Source organism: Rhinichthys klamathensis, unplaced genomic scaffold (assembly GCF_029890125.1).
Source record: "Rhinichthys klamathensis goyatoka isolate OS25496 unplaced genomic scaffold, OSU_Roscu_1.1 h1tg000731l_1, whole genome shotgun sequence".
NCBI classification, from domain to species: domain Eukaryota; kingdom Metazoa; phylum Chordata; class Actinopteri; order Cypriniformes; family Leuciscidae; genus Rhinichthys; species Rhinichthys klamathensis.
Window position 1 is genome coordinate 673,558 of NW_026607144.1, and position 18,036 is coordinate 691,593.

Sequence of the window (18,036 nt, forward strand, 5' to 3'; positions counted from 1 at the left end):
TCGCTTCTAGATTGTAACTTTAAACTGATTTGGTTAAATAATATTTTTAGAGAAAAAGATAAAATGACTATTAACTAAAGCACTCTAATCGCCATTTGTGGACTTGACATGAACATGAATCAGTAAAATTTAAACGTGTAAACGTAGCACTACTAAAAATACCCACAAGGTGGCAGCAAAACGCAAATAAAATAATACACGTCTTGAAGTTTCTTTTCAAACATTTTTTTCTTTAATCCCCCCCCCTATGGAGGGATTATTGGGACAGATTGAAAACTAAAAGTCTAAAACTAAAAGTCTTAAACGAAAACCAAAAGTCTAAGTTTGAAACTAAAAGTCTAAGTCGAAAACTAAAAGTCTAAGTCAAAAATGAATTTGGTATTTAGGATTGGGCATTTGGTATTTAGGATTGGGCATTTGGTATTTAGGATTGGGCATTTGGTATTTAGGATTGGGCATTTGGTCATTTAGCCATTTAGGATTTAGGATTGGGCATTTAGGGATTTAGGATTGGGCATTTAATCATTTAGGCATTTAGGATTGGGCATTTGAGGATTGAGGAGTGTATGCAAATAAGGAGGCGTGGCCCAAATACTGGAGGCTGGGTTTGAAATGGCTGGTGCAGATGCACCTTATGGACAGCAGAGGGAGCTCCAGTCAGTCCAGTGCTAAGGAGCACACTGTAATGAAACCAAACAGAGCGAGTGAGCAGGTCTGGAGCGAGGACTGTACTTTATAATGTGATAACTTCAACTTAATGACAGCGTTGTATAGGGGTACTGGAACGGTACATGTATTCCTATTGAACCGAACCGGTAGCCTACGGGCGTCACAGTTCGGTGCACGAATTTACACGGAGAATACACGGTATAAAAATAAATAAAACTCTAAATAGCGATACATTTCGCTCTATTCGCGTTTGGTGTGAACGCAGCATAATAAACAGGCTGCGATATCAAGATTGCAATGTTGGAGTGTGTGCTGCAAAGTTCAAACTGCAAAGTGTGTATATTTGTGTACACTCGCAATAAAATACAACATTGTGCTTTTGTCACACTCTAAAATCTTGTCAAACTGTAACCTACAACTGTCACCCAACCAAAATCACACACACACACACACACACACACACACACACACACACACACATACACACTCTCTCTCTCTCTCTCTCACACACACACACACACACACACACCTAGTTCGTTCGCGCCCACGCCTCCCCCTCTCTCTCTCGCGCGCACACACACACTCCAGCATTGCAATCTTGATATCGCAGCCTGTTTATTATGCTGCGTTCACACCAAACGCGAGTAGAGCGAAATGTATCGCTATTTAGAGTTTTATTTATTTTTATACCGTGTATTCTCCGTGTAAATTCGTGCACCGAACTGTGACGCCCGTAGGCTACCGGTTCGGTTCAATAGGAATACATGTACCGTTCCAGTACCCCTATACAACGCTGTCATTAAGTTGAAGTTATCACATTATAAAGTACAGTCCTCGCTCCAGACCTGCTCACTCGCTCTGTTTGGTTTCATTACAGTGTGCTCCTTAGCACTGGACTGACTGGAGCTCCCTCTGCTGTCCATACGGTGCATCTGCACCAGCCATTTCAAACCCAGCCTCCAGTATTTGGGCCACGCCTCCTTATTTGCATACACTCCTCAATCCTCAATCCTCAAATGCCCAATCCTAAATGGCTAAATGATTAAATGCCCAATCCTAAATCCCTAAATGCCCAATCCTAAATCCTAAATGGCTAAATGACCAAATGCCCAATCCTAAATACGAAATGCCCTATCCTAAATACCAAATGCCCAATCCTAAATACCAAATGCCCAATCCTAAATACCAAATGCCCAATCCTAAATACCAAATTCATTTTTGACTTAGACTTTTAGTTTTCGACTTAGACTTTTAGTTTCAAACTTAGACTTTTGGTTTTCGTTTAAGACTTTTAGTTTTCGACTTTTAGTTTTCAATCTGTCCCAATAATCCCTCCATACCCCCCCCCCCCCCCCCCCCCCCCCAATTTGCTTCTATATTATAACTTTAGATTGATTTGCTTAAATAATACTTTTAGAAAAATAAATAAAACGACTGTATATTAATTATTGATTTGTATTATCAAACCCTATTAATTATAGTAGGACCTACATCTGAATGTCATTTCATAACGGTAAAGATTTGACAAAATAATCATCAACAAATGCAAAGCACTTCGTTCACCGTTTGTACACTTGCATAATAAACGTGTATAAAGCGATTTCTCTGGAAACTGAAAATGTCCACAAGATGGCAGTATTGCAAGCAAAAAAACAACAACAGCAGGGCCTGAAAATGCATTTGTTTTCTTCCTAGATTAGACATTTACCTTTTAGAAAATAAAACATAAAGAAAGGCCATATATTAACTGGCTGCTGAATATATGAACATATATTTGCAGTATTTGTAAGGTTTGCAGTATTAAACCGCAATTAATTATAGTGTACTTCTAAATGTCATTTAATAATGGTAAGAATTTTACGTCACATGAACAGTTATAAAAAAGCTTTCTGGTAACTTTTAGCTGTAAATGTAAACGTGTCGTGAAGAGATTAAACATGAACTACTTGATGACGAATGGGCGTGGCTCAGATTTCCGGTAGTTGTCCCTGATTGGTCAGGTACATTGAGTCTAAATAATATTTTCCCTATTTTTACATTTAACACTATGTATTTTAACACCAACATTATATATTAATATCAAAGATTCTTACTTTAATTATTGGGGTATAAAATAGTATCTACATAAACGGCGGGGTCACGTTACCGGTTACTTTATTGGACCGATTAGAGGCATTTGTGATTATTGTATAAGGCTAAGGTATATTATTTAAACACTTTACATATATCGCTTGGGTAGATCATATTTTATGTCAGTGCCAATTCTCTGAATTAATACGTTTAAATATTTTGTGCCTAAATATCCTAAAGATCCCCCGAGCGCCCCCTGGTGTAAGACACGTGTAGTGTACGGCCATCATGCATAAGTGCCTGCAGCTGCTTTAGTTTAGCGGACAATTCATTATCTTTACCGAGTGTGTTCTCGGCCTTCTCCATATCATTTTAAAACATGGTAAAATACACGCTGGTTAAATCAAATGAAAGAGCCCAGAATATCTTGGCCATACATTTTTGACGAGACACGCAAGATTTAGCACTTATGCTGAAACTGTTATATTTTTAAAGAGAGGTGCCTACCCCTCTTTTGGTCCACATTTGAAACCCTATTGAAATATATGCAGCTTTTACGAAATGAAAGAGGTAACAGGCTTTGCCATGCACAGAAGCTGTAATTGTGAGGCCTTAGAATACTTCACAGGAAATGGTTGTGGTAAGCCACGGAAATGACATCGCCAGCGCTGCTCTGGTCGCCACTGTATCCACAGGTCAGACCTTCCACTTCTCTTTTTTTCCTCCACCGTACTCTTGCTTTTGTTGCAATGACAGGCCCACGAATCTCTGTTGTCAATGTTTGTTACACAGCAAAGAAGACCGATCACTGCAGTACTGGCTCCCTCACAACAACATTATTTCCAACAGAACACCTGTCTGCGGTTGCATGCCAAAATCAGGGGTCAGTACAGGTTTTTTGAAGGGTTTGGAAATGTTTATTGCATATTCACATACTTCCTCGTGGAAAAGTACATACTTGCATAATTGCATCTTGACACTGCAGTGCAGACCTCCGTCATATACTTTTTGGCATTAACATGGGTATAGCTAAATTCAGTATTAGGCAAAATTTACTTTATTTTAATGTTTTTCTTACATTTTGGATTATGCAAGTTTCAAACGATTGTAGTACTTAAATGGTGCAACTTTATCCTTGTGAGTTTCCTGAATACGAACTAAAATGAGTTGTTGAAGGAGTATCTGTTGTGGTGACTCTGATTGGTTGACTTATTTAGTGTGAGCAGTGAAGTGACGCATTGATTGGATAACACATCCCTCCCTCTTCAGGCTCTTTAATTCAGTGCAGATCCACCTCGAGACACATCCAAGACCACAGAATGCCATTATAAGAGCCAGATAAATCACCAGGAAAGGGTTTGGAGAGAGTAATGGGAAGAATTTACCGCTCCCTCGCCATGTTTAATGAAAGTTTTTCTCTAAAGGCTTTCTTTTCTTTGTTTCCCAGAGGAGAACTTATAGAGAACTTAGTCCTGAATGTGGCAAATGTTTAAATCGTTAATTACGTGTAAGTGCCAGTCAGTGGATACCGATGCTTTTACAGAGATTTGCGAGTAGGCATTCCTTCATTCCCAGCGAGATCTTTAGCATTCATTGCCATGCCCAAAAAAACAGTTTATTTGGAGGGAGAATGTTCTAGAAGCACAAAAGAATGTGAAGTTTCGTTTCAACATAATTTACGTGTTGTTTGAAGATGTTTTTCCATTCATCCTTTCTTTTCTGTTCTGAATGAACTCAAGTTCCATCAATGTCTTACATGGACATTTTAGCAGATGTTCCTGACGGTTTGAATGGAAAAATATTAAACTTGAACATGAATTCAATACAAATGTGTAAAGTTGTATAAAATGTCTCTTGTGGGTCTAGTTTTGTAGGCGGATGAACTTCTGTTCATGCAAAATGCTATGGCAAGCCGTTTTAGCTTAAAGGGGTGATCAGATGTCCATTATCCACAAGCTGGTATGATTCTGTAGTTTAGGGTCTTCATGTAAAGTTTGTAACATGCTTTGTTGTTTAACACAGGCATTGAGTTTGTTGTTCGTTTCACATACGGCAAAAATCGTCTGTATTTGACCGAAATTTCAGAATCGTCAGCAAGCTATCTAGTGCGCTGAATGTTTAGGGTGTCAATGCATCAGATTTCCGTTTGTTTTTACATGCAAACAATTTGAGCGATTTGTTCATTTGTAAATTTCGATAACTTTATAATAAGGGTTTATTTGTTAACAAATGTGTTAACTACGTTAGTTGACATGAACTAACAATGAACAATTTTGCATATATTCATCTAGTTAAGATTAATCTCAACATTTACTAACACACTTCAAGATCAAAAGTGTATCAGATAATATTAGGGCAATGTGAACTTACATTAAAGGTGTAATATTTCTGAGGATCTATTGACAGAAATGCAATATAAGATCCATAACTATGTGTTCAGTGGTGTAACTCAATGAACCGTTATGTTTTTATTACCTTAGAATGAGACATTTATATCTACATAACCGCGGGAATCCCCTTCTATGAAGGTCGACATATTGTGACGTCATGTTTCTACCGTAGCCGACAGCGAACACACAGCGCTACAGAGCGCGTTTCGTCACTACCTTGAAAGAGAAGCAGCAGAAAGCTAGAAGCTAGCCATAAACACCGTGAGTAGTGATTTTTCCCTTGTCAGTGGTGTAAAATATGTAGTTGGATTGTTCATGTAATAGTTCTTCTCCCTCGCTGTGTTATGGCTTTGACAATCAGCTAATTAGTACTATTGACCGTAAAACAGTAACGTTTACAGGAGTCACCAACCCGTCGACAAGTCGATCTTGGAAACATTTTAAGTCGATCGCGAAGAGTTTTCAAAACCAGAGAAAAAATATTTTTATTCATTATTATTTATTAATTTGTGTGTAGTAAATGGTGTCTAGGGGATACCTTTGCGCTCATTCGGACGCGTCGTGTAAACAAGGCTTAACGCTTTAACCAGCTCAGCCACAGTAACAGCTCATATTTAGCCAGCTAAACTTTTACTACCCTGTTAGAAAAAATATATAGTTGCATAGTTTCATGTGGTTCTTCTCCCTCGCTGTATTATGGGTTTGCTATGTGGGGAGAAATGTGCTGGTTACGTTTGTGAGACAATCAGCTGATTACTACTATTATTATATTATATATTATTATATTATACTTGATCCTCACCTGACTATGGCTTTGTAAACTTTATCCATGATGTGGTTTATAATGGACTGTGGTACAGAAACTTGGCTTACTCTGGCTATTCTCTGCTGTCTCAGACGACGATAGTTTTAGCAACCGTAGCTTCTTCGAAAGGGAGGGGTGAGCAGTGGGCTGAGCCATTAGTGCAACTCACAACCGAACCGCTAGATGGCGCTAAAATCTACTCACTGCACCTTTAAAAAAGGTTAATAAATGCTGTGAAAATAAATTGTTCATTGTTTAGTTCGTTCGTTCATTAATTAATTTACTAATATTAACAAATGAGACCTTGTAAAGTGTTACCTGCATTTCATATAAAAATTTACAATTAAGCAATTTATTAATTTGCAAAATAATTAATTTGAAGTGAATTGTGGGTTAAATTGAGCTCATATTTTGTGGTAAATCGTCAGTATGTACATGCAGTGGGTCCACAGACTGTTGTACACAATCTGGAATATTCATTTAAGTCATGTAAAAACAATACTTCTGTACATAACAAATGTCTTAATCATCTGACCGCAGTGTGCAGGGATCATCGATCCATCAGAAACCTGGCCGTTATCCGCTGGTGAAACTGGTGCGCAGCTGCCGAGAGCCACAGAGCACCTGCTACATGAGCTAATGTCCTTCATCTCACCACAGCCCACAAGCTAAATCAGCATGAGCATCTGTACTAAACATTGTTAGATGAGAGAAAAAGGCCTTTCAGATGAGATGGCATAATAAAAATCCTAGTAAATTGGACTGGGCAGACATGTGATGTTCCCACTGCAGGTCTCAGGATGTTCCAGCAGGGTAATGTTAATGATGATGTGGTGTGGCAGTGTGTTCAGGCCGTGCTCGACTAACTCCTCAATCCCCTCAGCATGGCCTCTCATCATCGCCGCTAACCCACATGAGCAATGATACATGCTCATTTCATTACAGCGTGGAATGGAAAGTATTAGTCACCAAGGTCCACAGAGATGGTTTGGGAAGCTCACATCCATCTAAGGTCTTTTTTTATCAGATTATATCTGTCCAATTGGATCATCTGATAATACTTTGGGAATTATGGATCGGTGGGACATTTAGTTATGGCGGGGTGAAAACTCTTGGGAAAATGACCTCCTTCTTGCTGCTGCCAGATTTCACGTTCGTTTAACACGGTTTAGCTACTTTGTTAGCAATGCTGTGATACTAGAATGAATGTCTGGGTCACGTTTCGCCACAAAATCAAAAGGAAGAAATTATATTTAGCATTTTTTCTGCATTTAGATTTTTTTTTTTGGTACAAAACAAAACAAGAAATACTGTATTTTTTTTTACTCTAATAAAATATATATTTTTTATTTAAATAAGCATAAATTAAAAGTAATAAAATACTGCCATGATGTAATAACATTTTACAATGTATTTTTCCCATAATACAGTAATGAAAATGAGTTTTTCTGACACATTATAGTAATAAAAAACAGGGGAGGAAAAGTTTAATTCTCATTAAAAACTTGCAAAGGTGCAAAAAAAAATCTTAATGGTCCTAAAGCGAGCTTACACTAAATATAATTTCTTTTTTGATTTTATAGTGAAATATGACCTGGGAGCCATTCCTGACAGGTTTTGTGAGATTCGCCATACCAAAATGTCCAAACAAAAAACAAGTGAAACCATTTCTATAGCAAAGACAGAGACACATTTTACTTTGTTCATACCATACTCTCAGCAGAGTGTGTGTCACACAATACAGCACATGTACAAAACACACTATTTTCCTTTTGTAGGTTCTGGCATTCAGCAATACACAATAATTAGCAGTTAAGGACAATTTGTAAGGTGCCTAATACACAAAACGATCAGGAATGTTAATGGTCACTCTACAAATGCAAATCAATCATTTCTATTCATACAGTTAATATTATTATCATCATTATATAAAAACAAATCTACACAAAATAAAGAGCCACATATTTACAAAAGACAACTTTCAGTGATGCATCTACATAAGAACGAGTATAAATATATATGCATGTTAGAACGACAGTCTTTGTTCAGATGTTGATGACATCACAATCCCGCCATCTGTGAGAGCTGCACTTTAAATTGTTGTGCCAAATGTGAGAGGTCCGTCACACGATCTACCATTTCCTGTACAGCAGCTGTGTTGGGATAGTGGAGGGCCGCTATTTTTGTGGCACTCACGACTGTCTTTAGCATCTCGCATAAGACGTTGCTTAAGTTCATGACTCGATTAGCCACTTCTGCCACCGAGGCCTGTCTTGACAGAGTGTCACCGATAAACACCAGCTTGTGGGCGCAGAGAATGACAAACTTGCCATGTGCAACGAAGATTCGAGGAGGTTGCCCGGCCTTCACGCAACCGAAGAAAGCATCTACCGCATTCAGCAGAGTCACAAAGTGCTGCTCGCATTGGTCCGCGTAGAAGCCCAGCAGCTGGCGATCACGCAAGCACACCGCAGCGCCGCCTCCATTGGAGGGATTGGAGGACGAGTCTGTTGAATGTTGGTGGGAGATCCACTTGGTGATGTCATTCTCCACAGGTTTGATCACTTCCTGTTCGAGCTGTTTAAACTGTTTCAGCTGTTAAGTGAGACAAAGAATTTCAAAGTTAGAAATATTTAAATCATAAAAGATATTAAGACAAATAATGCATGTCATTTTGGGTGCACCTTTTTCTCTCTAAAACAAATGAAATTTAAAATGAACAATAGTATAGTGTTATAATATTTTGTATAATATCGTAGTTATAGTAATTTTTTTTTTTTTTAAGAACCACGAGAGATAAAATGCACCAGTTTATAAATATTTAAAGGTGCTCTATGTAACTTTTATCGGCCTCTAGTGGTGATGTTTCAGATTGCAACCAAATTTTACAACGAGCGCTCGTGCTCGAACTCATAGACAATACCGTCTATTACGCAAATATCTCGGCGAATACTAGACGGATTCGGCGAGCACCGAGCTCGTTGGGACCATCTAGTCGAGCTGAAAAGAACCATATAAGTTCCATAGTTTTTGGTGGTGTTTTCGCGGAGATATTAGCAGAAAACCATCGGGCGCGCTGCAAAATTGCGGACGCCGGTGACGTCACGATCTCAGAAGAAAATCGCTCGTATCTCTGGAACGCAAAGACCCAGAGAGCTCAAATTCGGGGGAGGAGGTCCCAGGGGAACCTTTGCCCGAACGCTAGAGTGGCGGGCCTCGGGGATGCCCCCTACCGGATCGCCGTTCGCTGGGACCCCCGATTTCGAACGCCTATAACTCGGGGAGCCAGGCGAGTTGGACCTCGGGGGTGGGCTCGTTCGAAAGGCCCCGTCCAGCACTACGAACGATTCGAGTCTTGGGAATATTGATCAAAGATTGACTGAGATATAAGCCGAAAAATGTGCGCCTTTAACCGGACGTAACTCTCTGACCGTCTACAATAGACTGTATATAAGGAGAGAGGCGGCTCGGGAGCGCGCATGCACGTCACATCTGTTGGATTTCGCGGTAAATCTGACCCGGAGACTTCACATGGAAATAGGAATACTGTCCTTCAGAGGTAATAGCAAAACTCGACAAGTGGATCATTTTAATGTGTGATTACAACCCCTTCACACACAGGCAATAAAAAAAGGATTCATTTTAGTAGAAAAGTTACATAGAGCACCTTTAAATAAAAAATAGCAAAATCTATATAATACATATATATACAAAGACACACATCTCACAGGTTGTTCATTTCAAAATCAAAAAAGGCAAACAAATCTTCCCTAAGATATTTTAAATGATTTTTTTTTTTTGCCCACATTTTGAGATGGACACTAACAACATGAGAGACCGTTTTAAAACAACCAAAGAATGCATAAACATCTTAAACACAGTTTATATGGGCTCAAGTTTACATGGAACAGGAACCATCTGTCCCAGAAGAGAGCTGAGATCTTTGAGATCTGCACCTGTGAGGTTGTCTTAGCCAAACTCTGTTATATGTGAACATATGGAGACCCTAAGATCTTACATGATGCAACTGTTAACTGACTTGGCCAACAAAAACCCTTTTTCTTGTAATGTATTTATTTTTACCTAATTTGTCCACAACTTAATTCATGTACTTCTGAATCTGGCGTTTCTATTCTTCTCCATTCTAAGGCTGTCATGCTGTGCTGTATTTCTGCACCCTAAGGGCACGTAATCATAAGCTACTTCCTTGTTCATCGATGACCCACACACAAGCTGATGACGTTTATGTGCACGTGTCGTCGTGTACCTGTTCTTGGCCGAGTTGGACTTTGCTCTGTTTGGTGATGTTTTCCTTCTCTAAGAGTTCCTTCTGTTGTCGTTCGAATTCATCTTTTCCCTGCAAAAATAATAAAAGTTCAGTCAGCAAGTCGCATAGTTAAATAGTTTCAAAGCAGCTCAACAGAAACTAGTGTCTTAATGCACCATTGTGAAGCCAAAGGCCACTGTGGTATTAAACTAATCCTCTTTTAATTCAAGTTATTTTTTTTTGTCTCATGAATTGAATTTGAAAAAGCAACCATCTCTTTTTATTATCTTTAAAACACCATTCTGGCAGCATCTAAACTCTTGCATAGGATGAATATCCTCTAGTCCTTTGCTTGAGATTAAAGGACATGCTAATATTTTAATCTCACTTTAATGTGCTTAAATGTGAAGGATCTCATTTCTAATCTCTGCATCCAGGATTAACAGATGGACAGAGGACTGTTTTTTTGCAGCATGTAAATCTATAAATTTGTACATTTTCTTGTTTTTGTATTCATTTTATTCACAGCTGATTTTGAATAATAACGGTTACCAGACAGTTGATGACTTCTATAGTATGGAAAAGAAAATACTATGGAAGTCAATGGTGTCCATCAACTGTCTGGTAACCGACACTTTTCAAAATATCTTTTTTTAAAATACATTTTTAAATTATTTAAAATTAAATAAATTCCTACAGGTTTGGAACAACTTGTGGGTGTGTAAATGATGACAATTTTTTTTTATTTTTGTGCATAACCCTACAATATTGTTTTTTTCTCGTTGCATTGCCTGTTATATGAAAATCGCAAATAGAAACACATGAACGTTAGTAATGGTGATTATTGACTTGGCAAACATTACTAACACCACATCAAAAATCTGTGCTGTGCAATAGTTTTGCTCACACTTGCTTTTTACAAATACTAAATAGAAAAATAAAATTTAATCAATCGGATGTAAGAAGTTTCATGCTAGTACTGAAAATTTTAAATTAGTACTGAAAAACTATTAACTGATCATTTTTTAATAAACCATCACTTTGATTTATGATTTTTATCTGTTATAGTTATATTTACATGCTACTGTTATAATTATTATAGGTTTATGCTACAATGTGCTACTGTTATTGAAAAATAAAACAATTTTACTATACTTTTGTGTGCTAAGTTTTTTTTCCAAATAATTTTTTTAGAGCGAACACCCAGAAAATAAGCGTGCCCTGTTCATTTCCTAAAAAAAGCTAATAAATAAGATAATTTTTTAAATATATATATATATATATATCTGTGTTTCAAGTATTGTGTTGTAGTGTGATTCCCACCTGCAGATGTACATAGTCATAATCTTCCATCCAGCTTTTAACGCACTTCTCGCTGTTCATGTTTGCTTTGTCGTGTGATACGGGGAAAGGTTTGGTCTGGCCTCCGTAGCCGTCGTCCTCCGTCGGGGTGCAGGTAAAGGGGTGAACGATGCCCTCTATTGGTGCTCTTCGGAAGAGAAGCTCTGCGCTGCCCCCTATTGTTGAAGACAGCTGCTTGGCATCATCTGGCACAGTCCGTGACACCATTACAAAACGTTCCAGTTCGTCACTCTTGCTCTGATGCTTGCTGCCGATTGCCAGGATATTAAGCGGCCAGTTATTGTTTTCTAAAGTCTGGTGTGTTTGTTGAAGAATCTGATGGGAGTCTTCCAGACGCTGCAACTGGCGTCGTAACTTGGAGTGCAGTCCTTGATCGGACAGAGCGGTGGCGTTTGCTGCCGTTCCGCGACCAAAAATAAGAAATTCTGTGAGCGAACCCTTGACGCGCTCCAATAAAACACGGACCTCGTTGGTGTGCCGCTCCATGAAGCTGTACGTCCTCCAGTGAGGCGATGCCGCAAGAGTTTGCAGCGCACAAACCGAAGACTCCAGGCATTGCTGGAGGTGAGCCAACCTCTGAAACGCAGAGTCTAGATCCAACGCCAGACGACTCTCTGCGGGCGACCCGGCAGAAGAAGAGGAAGTTGACATGCTGCTGCGAGTGCTTCCCGTGCTGGAAAACGACAAGCGGTTTACGCCATCGGTCACCTCACCAAGCAACCGAGAGTCTGTCGGTGGGATATCGTAAACGGACTTATTCCTTTCCTTCTCAGACGAAGCGTGCCGGTTCTGAGGCATTCCACGTGGAATATCGTACAAGTCCCGAGATCCACTTGCGGCGTGTTGGCTGGGGGGAACGTCGTAGATGCCGGCGCTGTCGTTCGTGACCTTGCGGGACACCGGCTCAGAGCTGGGCGGGAAGTCGTAGTTGGAGCACGAGGAAGCTTTAGAGATAGACGCTGGGGGAATGTCGTATACACTTTCTTGCTTGTGCTTTGAAGGCTGTGGAAAGTCATAATTCCCTTCATCTTGTGCAATGTTGTTCCGACAAGGTGGTGTGGAGTAAATCTGTGGGAGTGAGAATTCGGTTAAACATGGAGTTTATATGCTTATTAGAATTAGCTTTGCCAAAAATATAACATTTTCTGATACATATCGATTCTGAATATTTGAAATGGTTTCAATAATCATTTTCTACTATCGATAAATCGTCACTACTGTCAGCTGAAGAAGTTTTGGTTTCTTGCCATTGTCGCCTTTGGCTTGCTCAGTTTAGGTCAAGGTCAAGGTCACTTTTATTTATATAGCACCTTAAAAAAAACATGACTGCTGACCAAGGTGCTACACAAAAACACAATAAAAATAAGTCGTACTAAAATACATAGTATACAAATTTAACTCACTAAGACTACATATCCACAATTATGAATAGGCCTGAGAAAAATGATTAAATTCTGTCTGAAACAATTAATTAACAATTAAAACGATAAATTTCAATTGTTTAAAAGAAAGTCTCATTTTCTAAATTTAAATTATCAGATGAGAACCAAAACCTGAACTGAATTGAGCTGGATTTTCTGTAGAGCTGCCTTTAAAGTTGTTTCATGATTGATTTTTCTTTTTCTTTCCCCCATTTATTATTTAAAGGGGTGGTATAATGTATAATGCCCTTTTCACAAGATCTCTTATGTCCCCAGAGTGTGTATGTGAAGTTTTAGCTGTATGCGGCTGTATTTAGTCTCTTTACAGGTTAGTTGTATTACAATTGTAAAAAAGAAAAAAAGTCTCAGAAATATTATTAGTATCATCATCATTTCTTCCGGTCAATAGTAAATTAACTTAGATGCTGTTCAAAATGTTATGCTTCAAATGTGTAATTTTTCACTGTGGAATCAAATACTGTTATCTCATATCAATATTTTTAAATTTATTACATTGAAATTCCAACACTATGGTGCCAAAACTAAGTCCAGTTCTGCATTTCCACCATCTCACTCTAAAAACTTGAATAGGACATGGAAAATCCTGCCATCCAGCTAAAGGATAAAACCCGGCATTGACCTGACAGCGTAATGGGAGTACATGGGCCGTGCCAACAGCATATTGGTCAATAAATAAACACAGTGGCCTGTAAGTGATTTCTGTCAAGCGTAGAATCTATCTTTCAGAGTGAGCCCGGGTTTCCGCAAACCCTAATTAAATATGACTCTAATAACAGGTTTCCATGTACATCCAGTTTATTTCAAACAAACTCGAGGCGCTACGCTGCGTTTCGCCAGGAGCAGCGGTGAAACATAAGAGGGGCTTCAGCACAATTATTTCGGTTCTGACCTCCTTGCAAAGTTAAGAGCACTAGTCTGAGTTTGACTCCAACATTGCTGGCAAGCTAGGCTTTAATTTGCTAACCAGGGGAAAGTAATAAAAATCAGAGTATTTATTTCTTTGTAAAAATTTCTGGGAAATAATAGCATTCGGTTACAAGACAAAGAACAAGGGCAGCATCCGAGTGATTAAAGTTAACTAAAACCATAAAACATTTTCATACTTGAGATAAAATAAACGTTAGCTAAAATAAAATAAAATGTAATTTAAAAAAAAAGTATTTTATTTAAAATAGTTACCAGCAAATTACTAAAAATAGTAAAAATTAAAAAAATATAACTAATACAAAAAAAAAAAAAAAAAAAATTACAGATATTTTAACTAAAATTAAAATATAAAAATAAAAGCTCATTCAAAATATTAATAAAAATGATACTAAATGATTTCAATGATACTAAAGTAATACTGGGCAGCATATTTTTAAGGCAGAGTATATTTAAATATTCTTGAATCTTTTTGAAACTTTTGATTATTTTGAAGCAAAGACTGTCCACTGTGAAAATTGTAAGTCTAATTCTGTACAAGATTTGAGGAATTATTTGTAGCACAAACAATGTGGGAAAAGTTATACGCTAAAGTTTCAAACAACCCCTAATTTGCATTTGCTAATTATCCTGACATCATAATGAATATTAAGAGCTGAAGAATCGGCATACCCCTTGCGATGATGGAGGTATGTCATACAGTCCTTTGGATCGCAGGTCATGTGACGGAGGTGTGTCGTAGACGCCCTGGGCTCTGGGAGTGCTGTGCTGTCCGGTTTGCTTGCTCGCAGGAATATCGTACACCTGTGCGGGTGTTTAAAATGTAAATACACACATGCAGACATCTATATGGGTGCGTGTGTTATTGAAAGTAACACTCACCCCCTGGGGACGAATTGGAGGAACATCGTAGAGGTCATGAGATGAATCTGAAGCAGGACTATAGGCGTATGTTTGTCCTACTCGTACTGGGGTCACCACCTGAAACAACAATACAACCATTAGGGGACGTTAAAGTCGGAGCTGAAATGTTTTATTCCTAGGTGGAATGTCATATAAAGTTAGCGGAGGGTCTCTTGACATGAGAAATTGAGGCTGAAAACACCAACAATTACACAGACCCAAACTCAAACCCTAAAAAAAAACGTTTTCACAACCATTTTTTCCCTTCAAATTTTTAACTCTAAATATGAAAAGTAGTAGTAATAAAAACTATTAATCAAACATTTACTACTAAAAATTAACAAAAAAAACCCAAACATATATAAAAACATATACAGTACACACACACACACACAATTAATACTAATCTCAGCAATCATTTGATAATTATTTATAATAATCAATCATTTTTAATAATGAATAAAATCATTTTAAAATATTTTTTGCAATAATATTGTAAGTTCTTTTTTTTATTATAGTAAATTATTAAACCTCATTTAAGCTCTTTGTTTTTCAGCCACAACATACAAAATATCTGTAATGAAACTATAGCGCATTGAGTACGTGACTAGATTAATGCAACTGCAAAACATAGACGCTAATGGAGTAATCCGTCTTATACAACTTCACCTCCTCGGCTCCAAACATTAATATTTGTCATCTCGAACGTTTCTAATCTATCTTTTCTCTCTATATTCCTGCAGTGTATTCTCCATCCTTTATGCTCTACATCTGTCTTCTGCGTCAGACAGGCAGAAGCATCCTTGGAATGTACTTGGTCTCCATTCGCTGTTCTCCAAAATCAGCCCCCCTCCTCGTCCCAAACGCTCCGCTAATTCACCGCACACCGCTGTCACCACACGAGAACACTCACGGGTCACTGACAGCGCTCAAAAATGGGAACCATACGCCCTGCATCCTGTCTGAGAGACTCTAGATCTGATCCAAAACCTAGTGGGCTGCCTTGCTGTACCACCTACGTAGACCGCGGCCTTCTATCCGACTGAAACCTCATATAAGTGACTGATTTTGAACTCTACATGTCTGGATTTAAATAGGCAACTGCTTAACACATTATTGCAGTGATTATTGTGTTTCAAGATCTTTCAAAAATCGATGCACCTCTTAATGGAAATAACATGAAAACAATTATTTCCATCAAGAGGTGCATCAATTCTTGGTCAAGATCTTGTATTGACAATGCAAGAGTCCTGCACTCTGTAAAGTCTCCTCCAGCACGTCCCAAAGACTTTTGAATTTAAGGTTGTTTAAGAAATGAAAAGCGATACACACTCCAAACAGCGAGTTTTTTGGGGGGCTGGGTAGTGTTTATACACCCTCTCGTGACACACAGAGCTCCAGAGATGTGAATGTCAATATGGTTTTCATAAGCGAGGCCGTCACACTCTTATTTTTACTCTGTGAGTTTAGGTGCACATCAATGACATTCCTATCCATAAATCAGCACTCTGGAATTCCAGGTTCACTATAGTTCACCAATTATTACCCAGATCTCCCGGGTTGTTCCCATCAGTCTTAAATCACCTCTGCTTCCCAGAAATCCTGGGAAAATGAACTGGGAATAAATGGAGAACGGGACACGGTCTCATCAATCTATCTATACTCAATATATGCATATAATAAACGATATTTATATTTTATATTTATAATATTTAATAAAATATGTTCATACTATTTATTAGTATGAACATATTTATATATATATAATATGTTCATACTATATATATATATATATATATATATATATATATTAGGGCTGTCAAATGATTAATCGTGATTAATCACATCCAAAATAAAAGTTTTTTTTACATAATATATGTGGGTGCACTGTGTATAATTATTTTGTATATATATAAATACACACACATGCATGTATATTGAAGAAAAAAATATTATTTATATATAAAATATTTATATTTATATATAATATAAATTATATATAAATCTATATACAGTATATACATGAAAATATTTCTTAAATATATACAAGCATGTGTGTGTATTTATATATATAAAATAATTATACACAGTGCACCCACATATATTATGTAAAAAAAAAATTTTTTGGATGTGATTAATCACAATTAATCATTTGACAGCCCTAATATATATATATATATATATAATCTAAAATGTTCATACTATATATATATATATATTAGTGCTGGGCAACGATTAAAAAATTTAATCGCGATTAATCGCATGAATTTATTGCGATTAATCGCATTGTTACGCGCAAGAGTGAATAGTGAATTCGAAAGTAGTGTATTGCGCACTTTTGATTTAAATATAGGCCTACTGCTGTATACACAAAAGTGCAATAACATATGGTTTGCCAAAACTTTAAACAAATAAGCTGCTTTATACCAGCAGAATTCCCTTTACACAGTAGCAATAAAATATTTATTGTAAATCTCACCTTAAACAATAATGTAATCAAATCAAATATTAAAACAAAGCTATGTCACTGCCAGGGCATTACCTTTTATCTAGCTTGTTAAAACGAGTCCAGTTTTCTTGTTTTTCTTTCTGAACAGGTATCTTTTATCAGGGAGCAGAAACAGTCTATGTAGTCAGAGGTCATGACCACTACTACAGATATAAGTCGACCAACGTTACTTCTCTGATAGTAGCTTAGGTTTGGTCATGACATGGTTTCCCACGTACACTAAGATTACATTAAACAGATGTAAAGCCCAATTTATACTTTTGCGTCGAACTCACGCTACGTACCTGCTGTGTAGCGCGCGTACCCTGACGTGCACCTCTCCAAAAATGTAACAATGCGTCAATTATACGCGTACCGCAAGCGCTGTGAGCTAGTGCGACAAGCAAATGTGTTCCTGTGAAACTGTTGCGGTCATGCTCGCCTCATGCACGCGCCCGCGCCCTCCCGTTGCCGAAGTTGAATGGACGACGCGCAGCACAAATCATTGGAAGAGAGACTGATCCTCGGCTCGCTGTTTGTGAGTTTCCACAATCTAAATAGTTATCAGGACGTCATCAACAGAAGGGAATTCACATGGCAGCGCATCTCCACTAAACTAAACGCAGGCCTATCAGGTAAAATTATGTATAATTTTAATTTAAGTTAAAAAGGCTACAGCTGCGTAGCGCACAGAAGCCGTTGCATGGTTACTATCC

General features: G+C 37.9%; 1 protein-coding gene across 1 annotated transcript in view; it reads right to left on the reverse strand.

Moving 5' to 3' along the window:
* Positions 1 to 7,902: 7,902 nt before the first annotated feature.
* nedd9 (neural precursor cell expressed, developmentally down-regulated 9) overlaps positions 7,903 to 18,036 on the reverse strand; it is a 29,221-nt gene continuing 19,087 nt past the window's right edge. The window contains exons 3-7 of the mRNA XM_056242564.1: positions 14,812 to 14,910; positions 14,602 to 14,733; positions 11,525 to 12,631; positions 10,202 to 10,291; positions 7,903 to 8,529 (exon numbers count right to left, since the gene is read on the reverse strand). Of these exons, the coding sequence (XP_056098539.1) occupies positions 7,996 to 8,529; positions 10,202 to 10,291; positions 11,525 to 12,631; positions 14,602 to 14,733; positions 14,812 to 14,910 (1,962 nt within the window). The 3' untranslated portion in view covers positions 7,903 to 7,995. The remainder of the gene's footprint in view (positions 8,530 to 10,201; positions 10,292 to 11,524; positions 12,632 to 14,601; positions 14,734 to 14,811; positions 14,911 to 18,036) is intronic.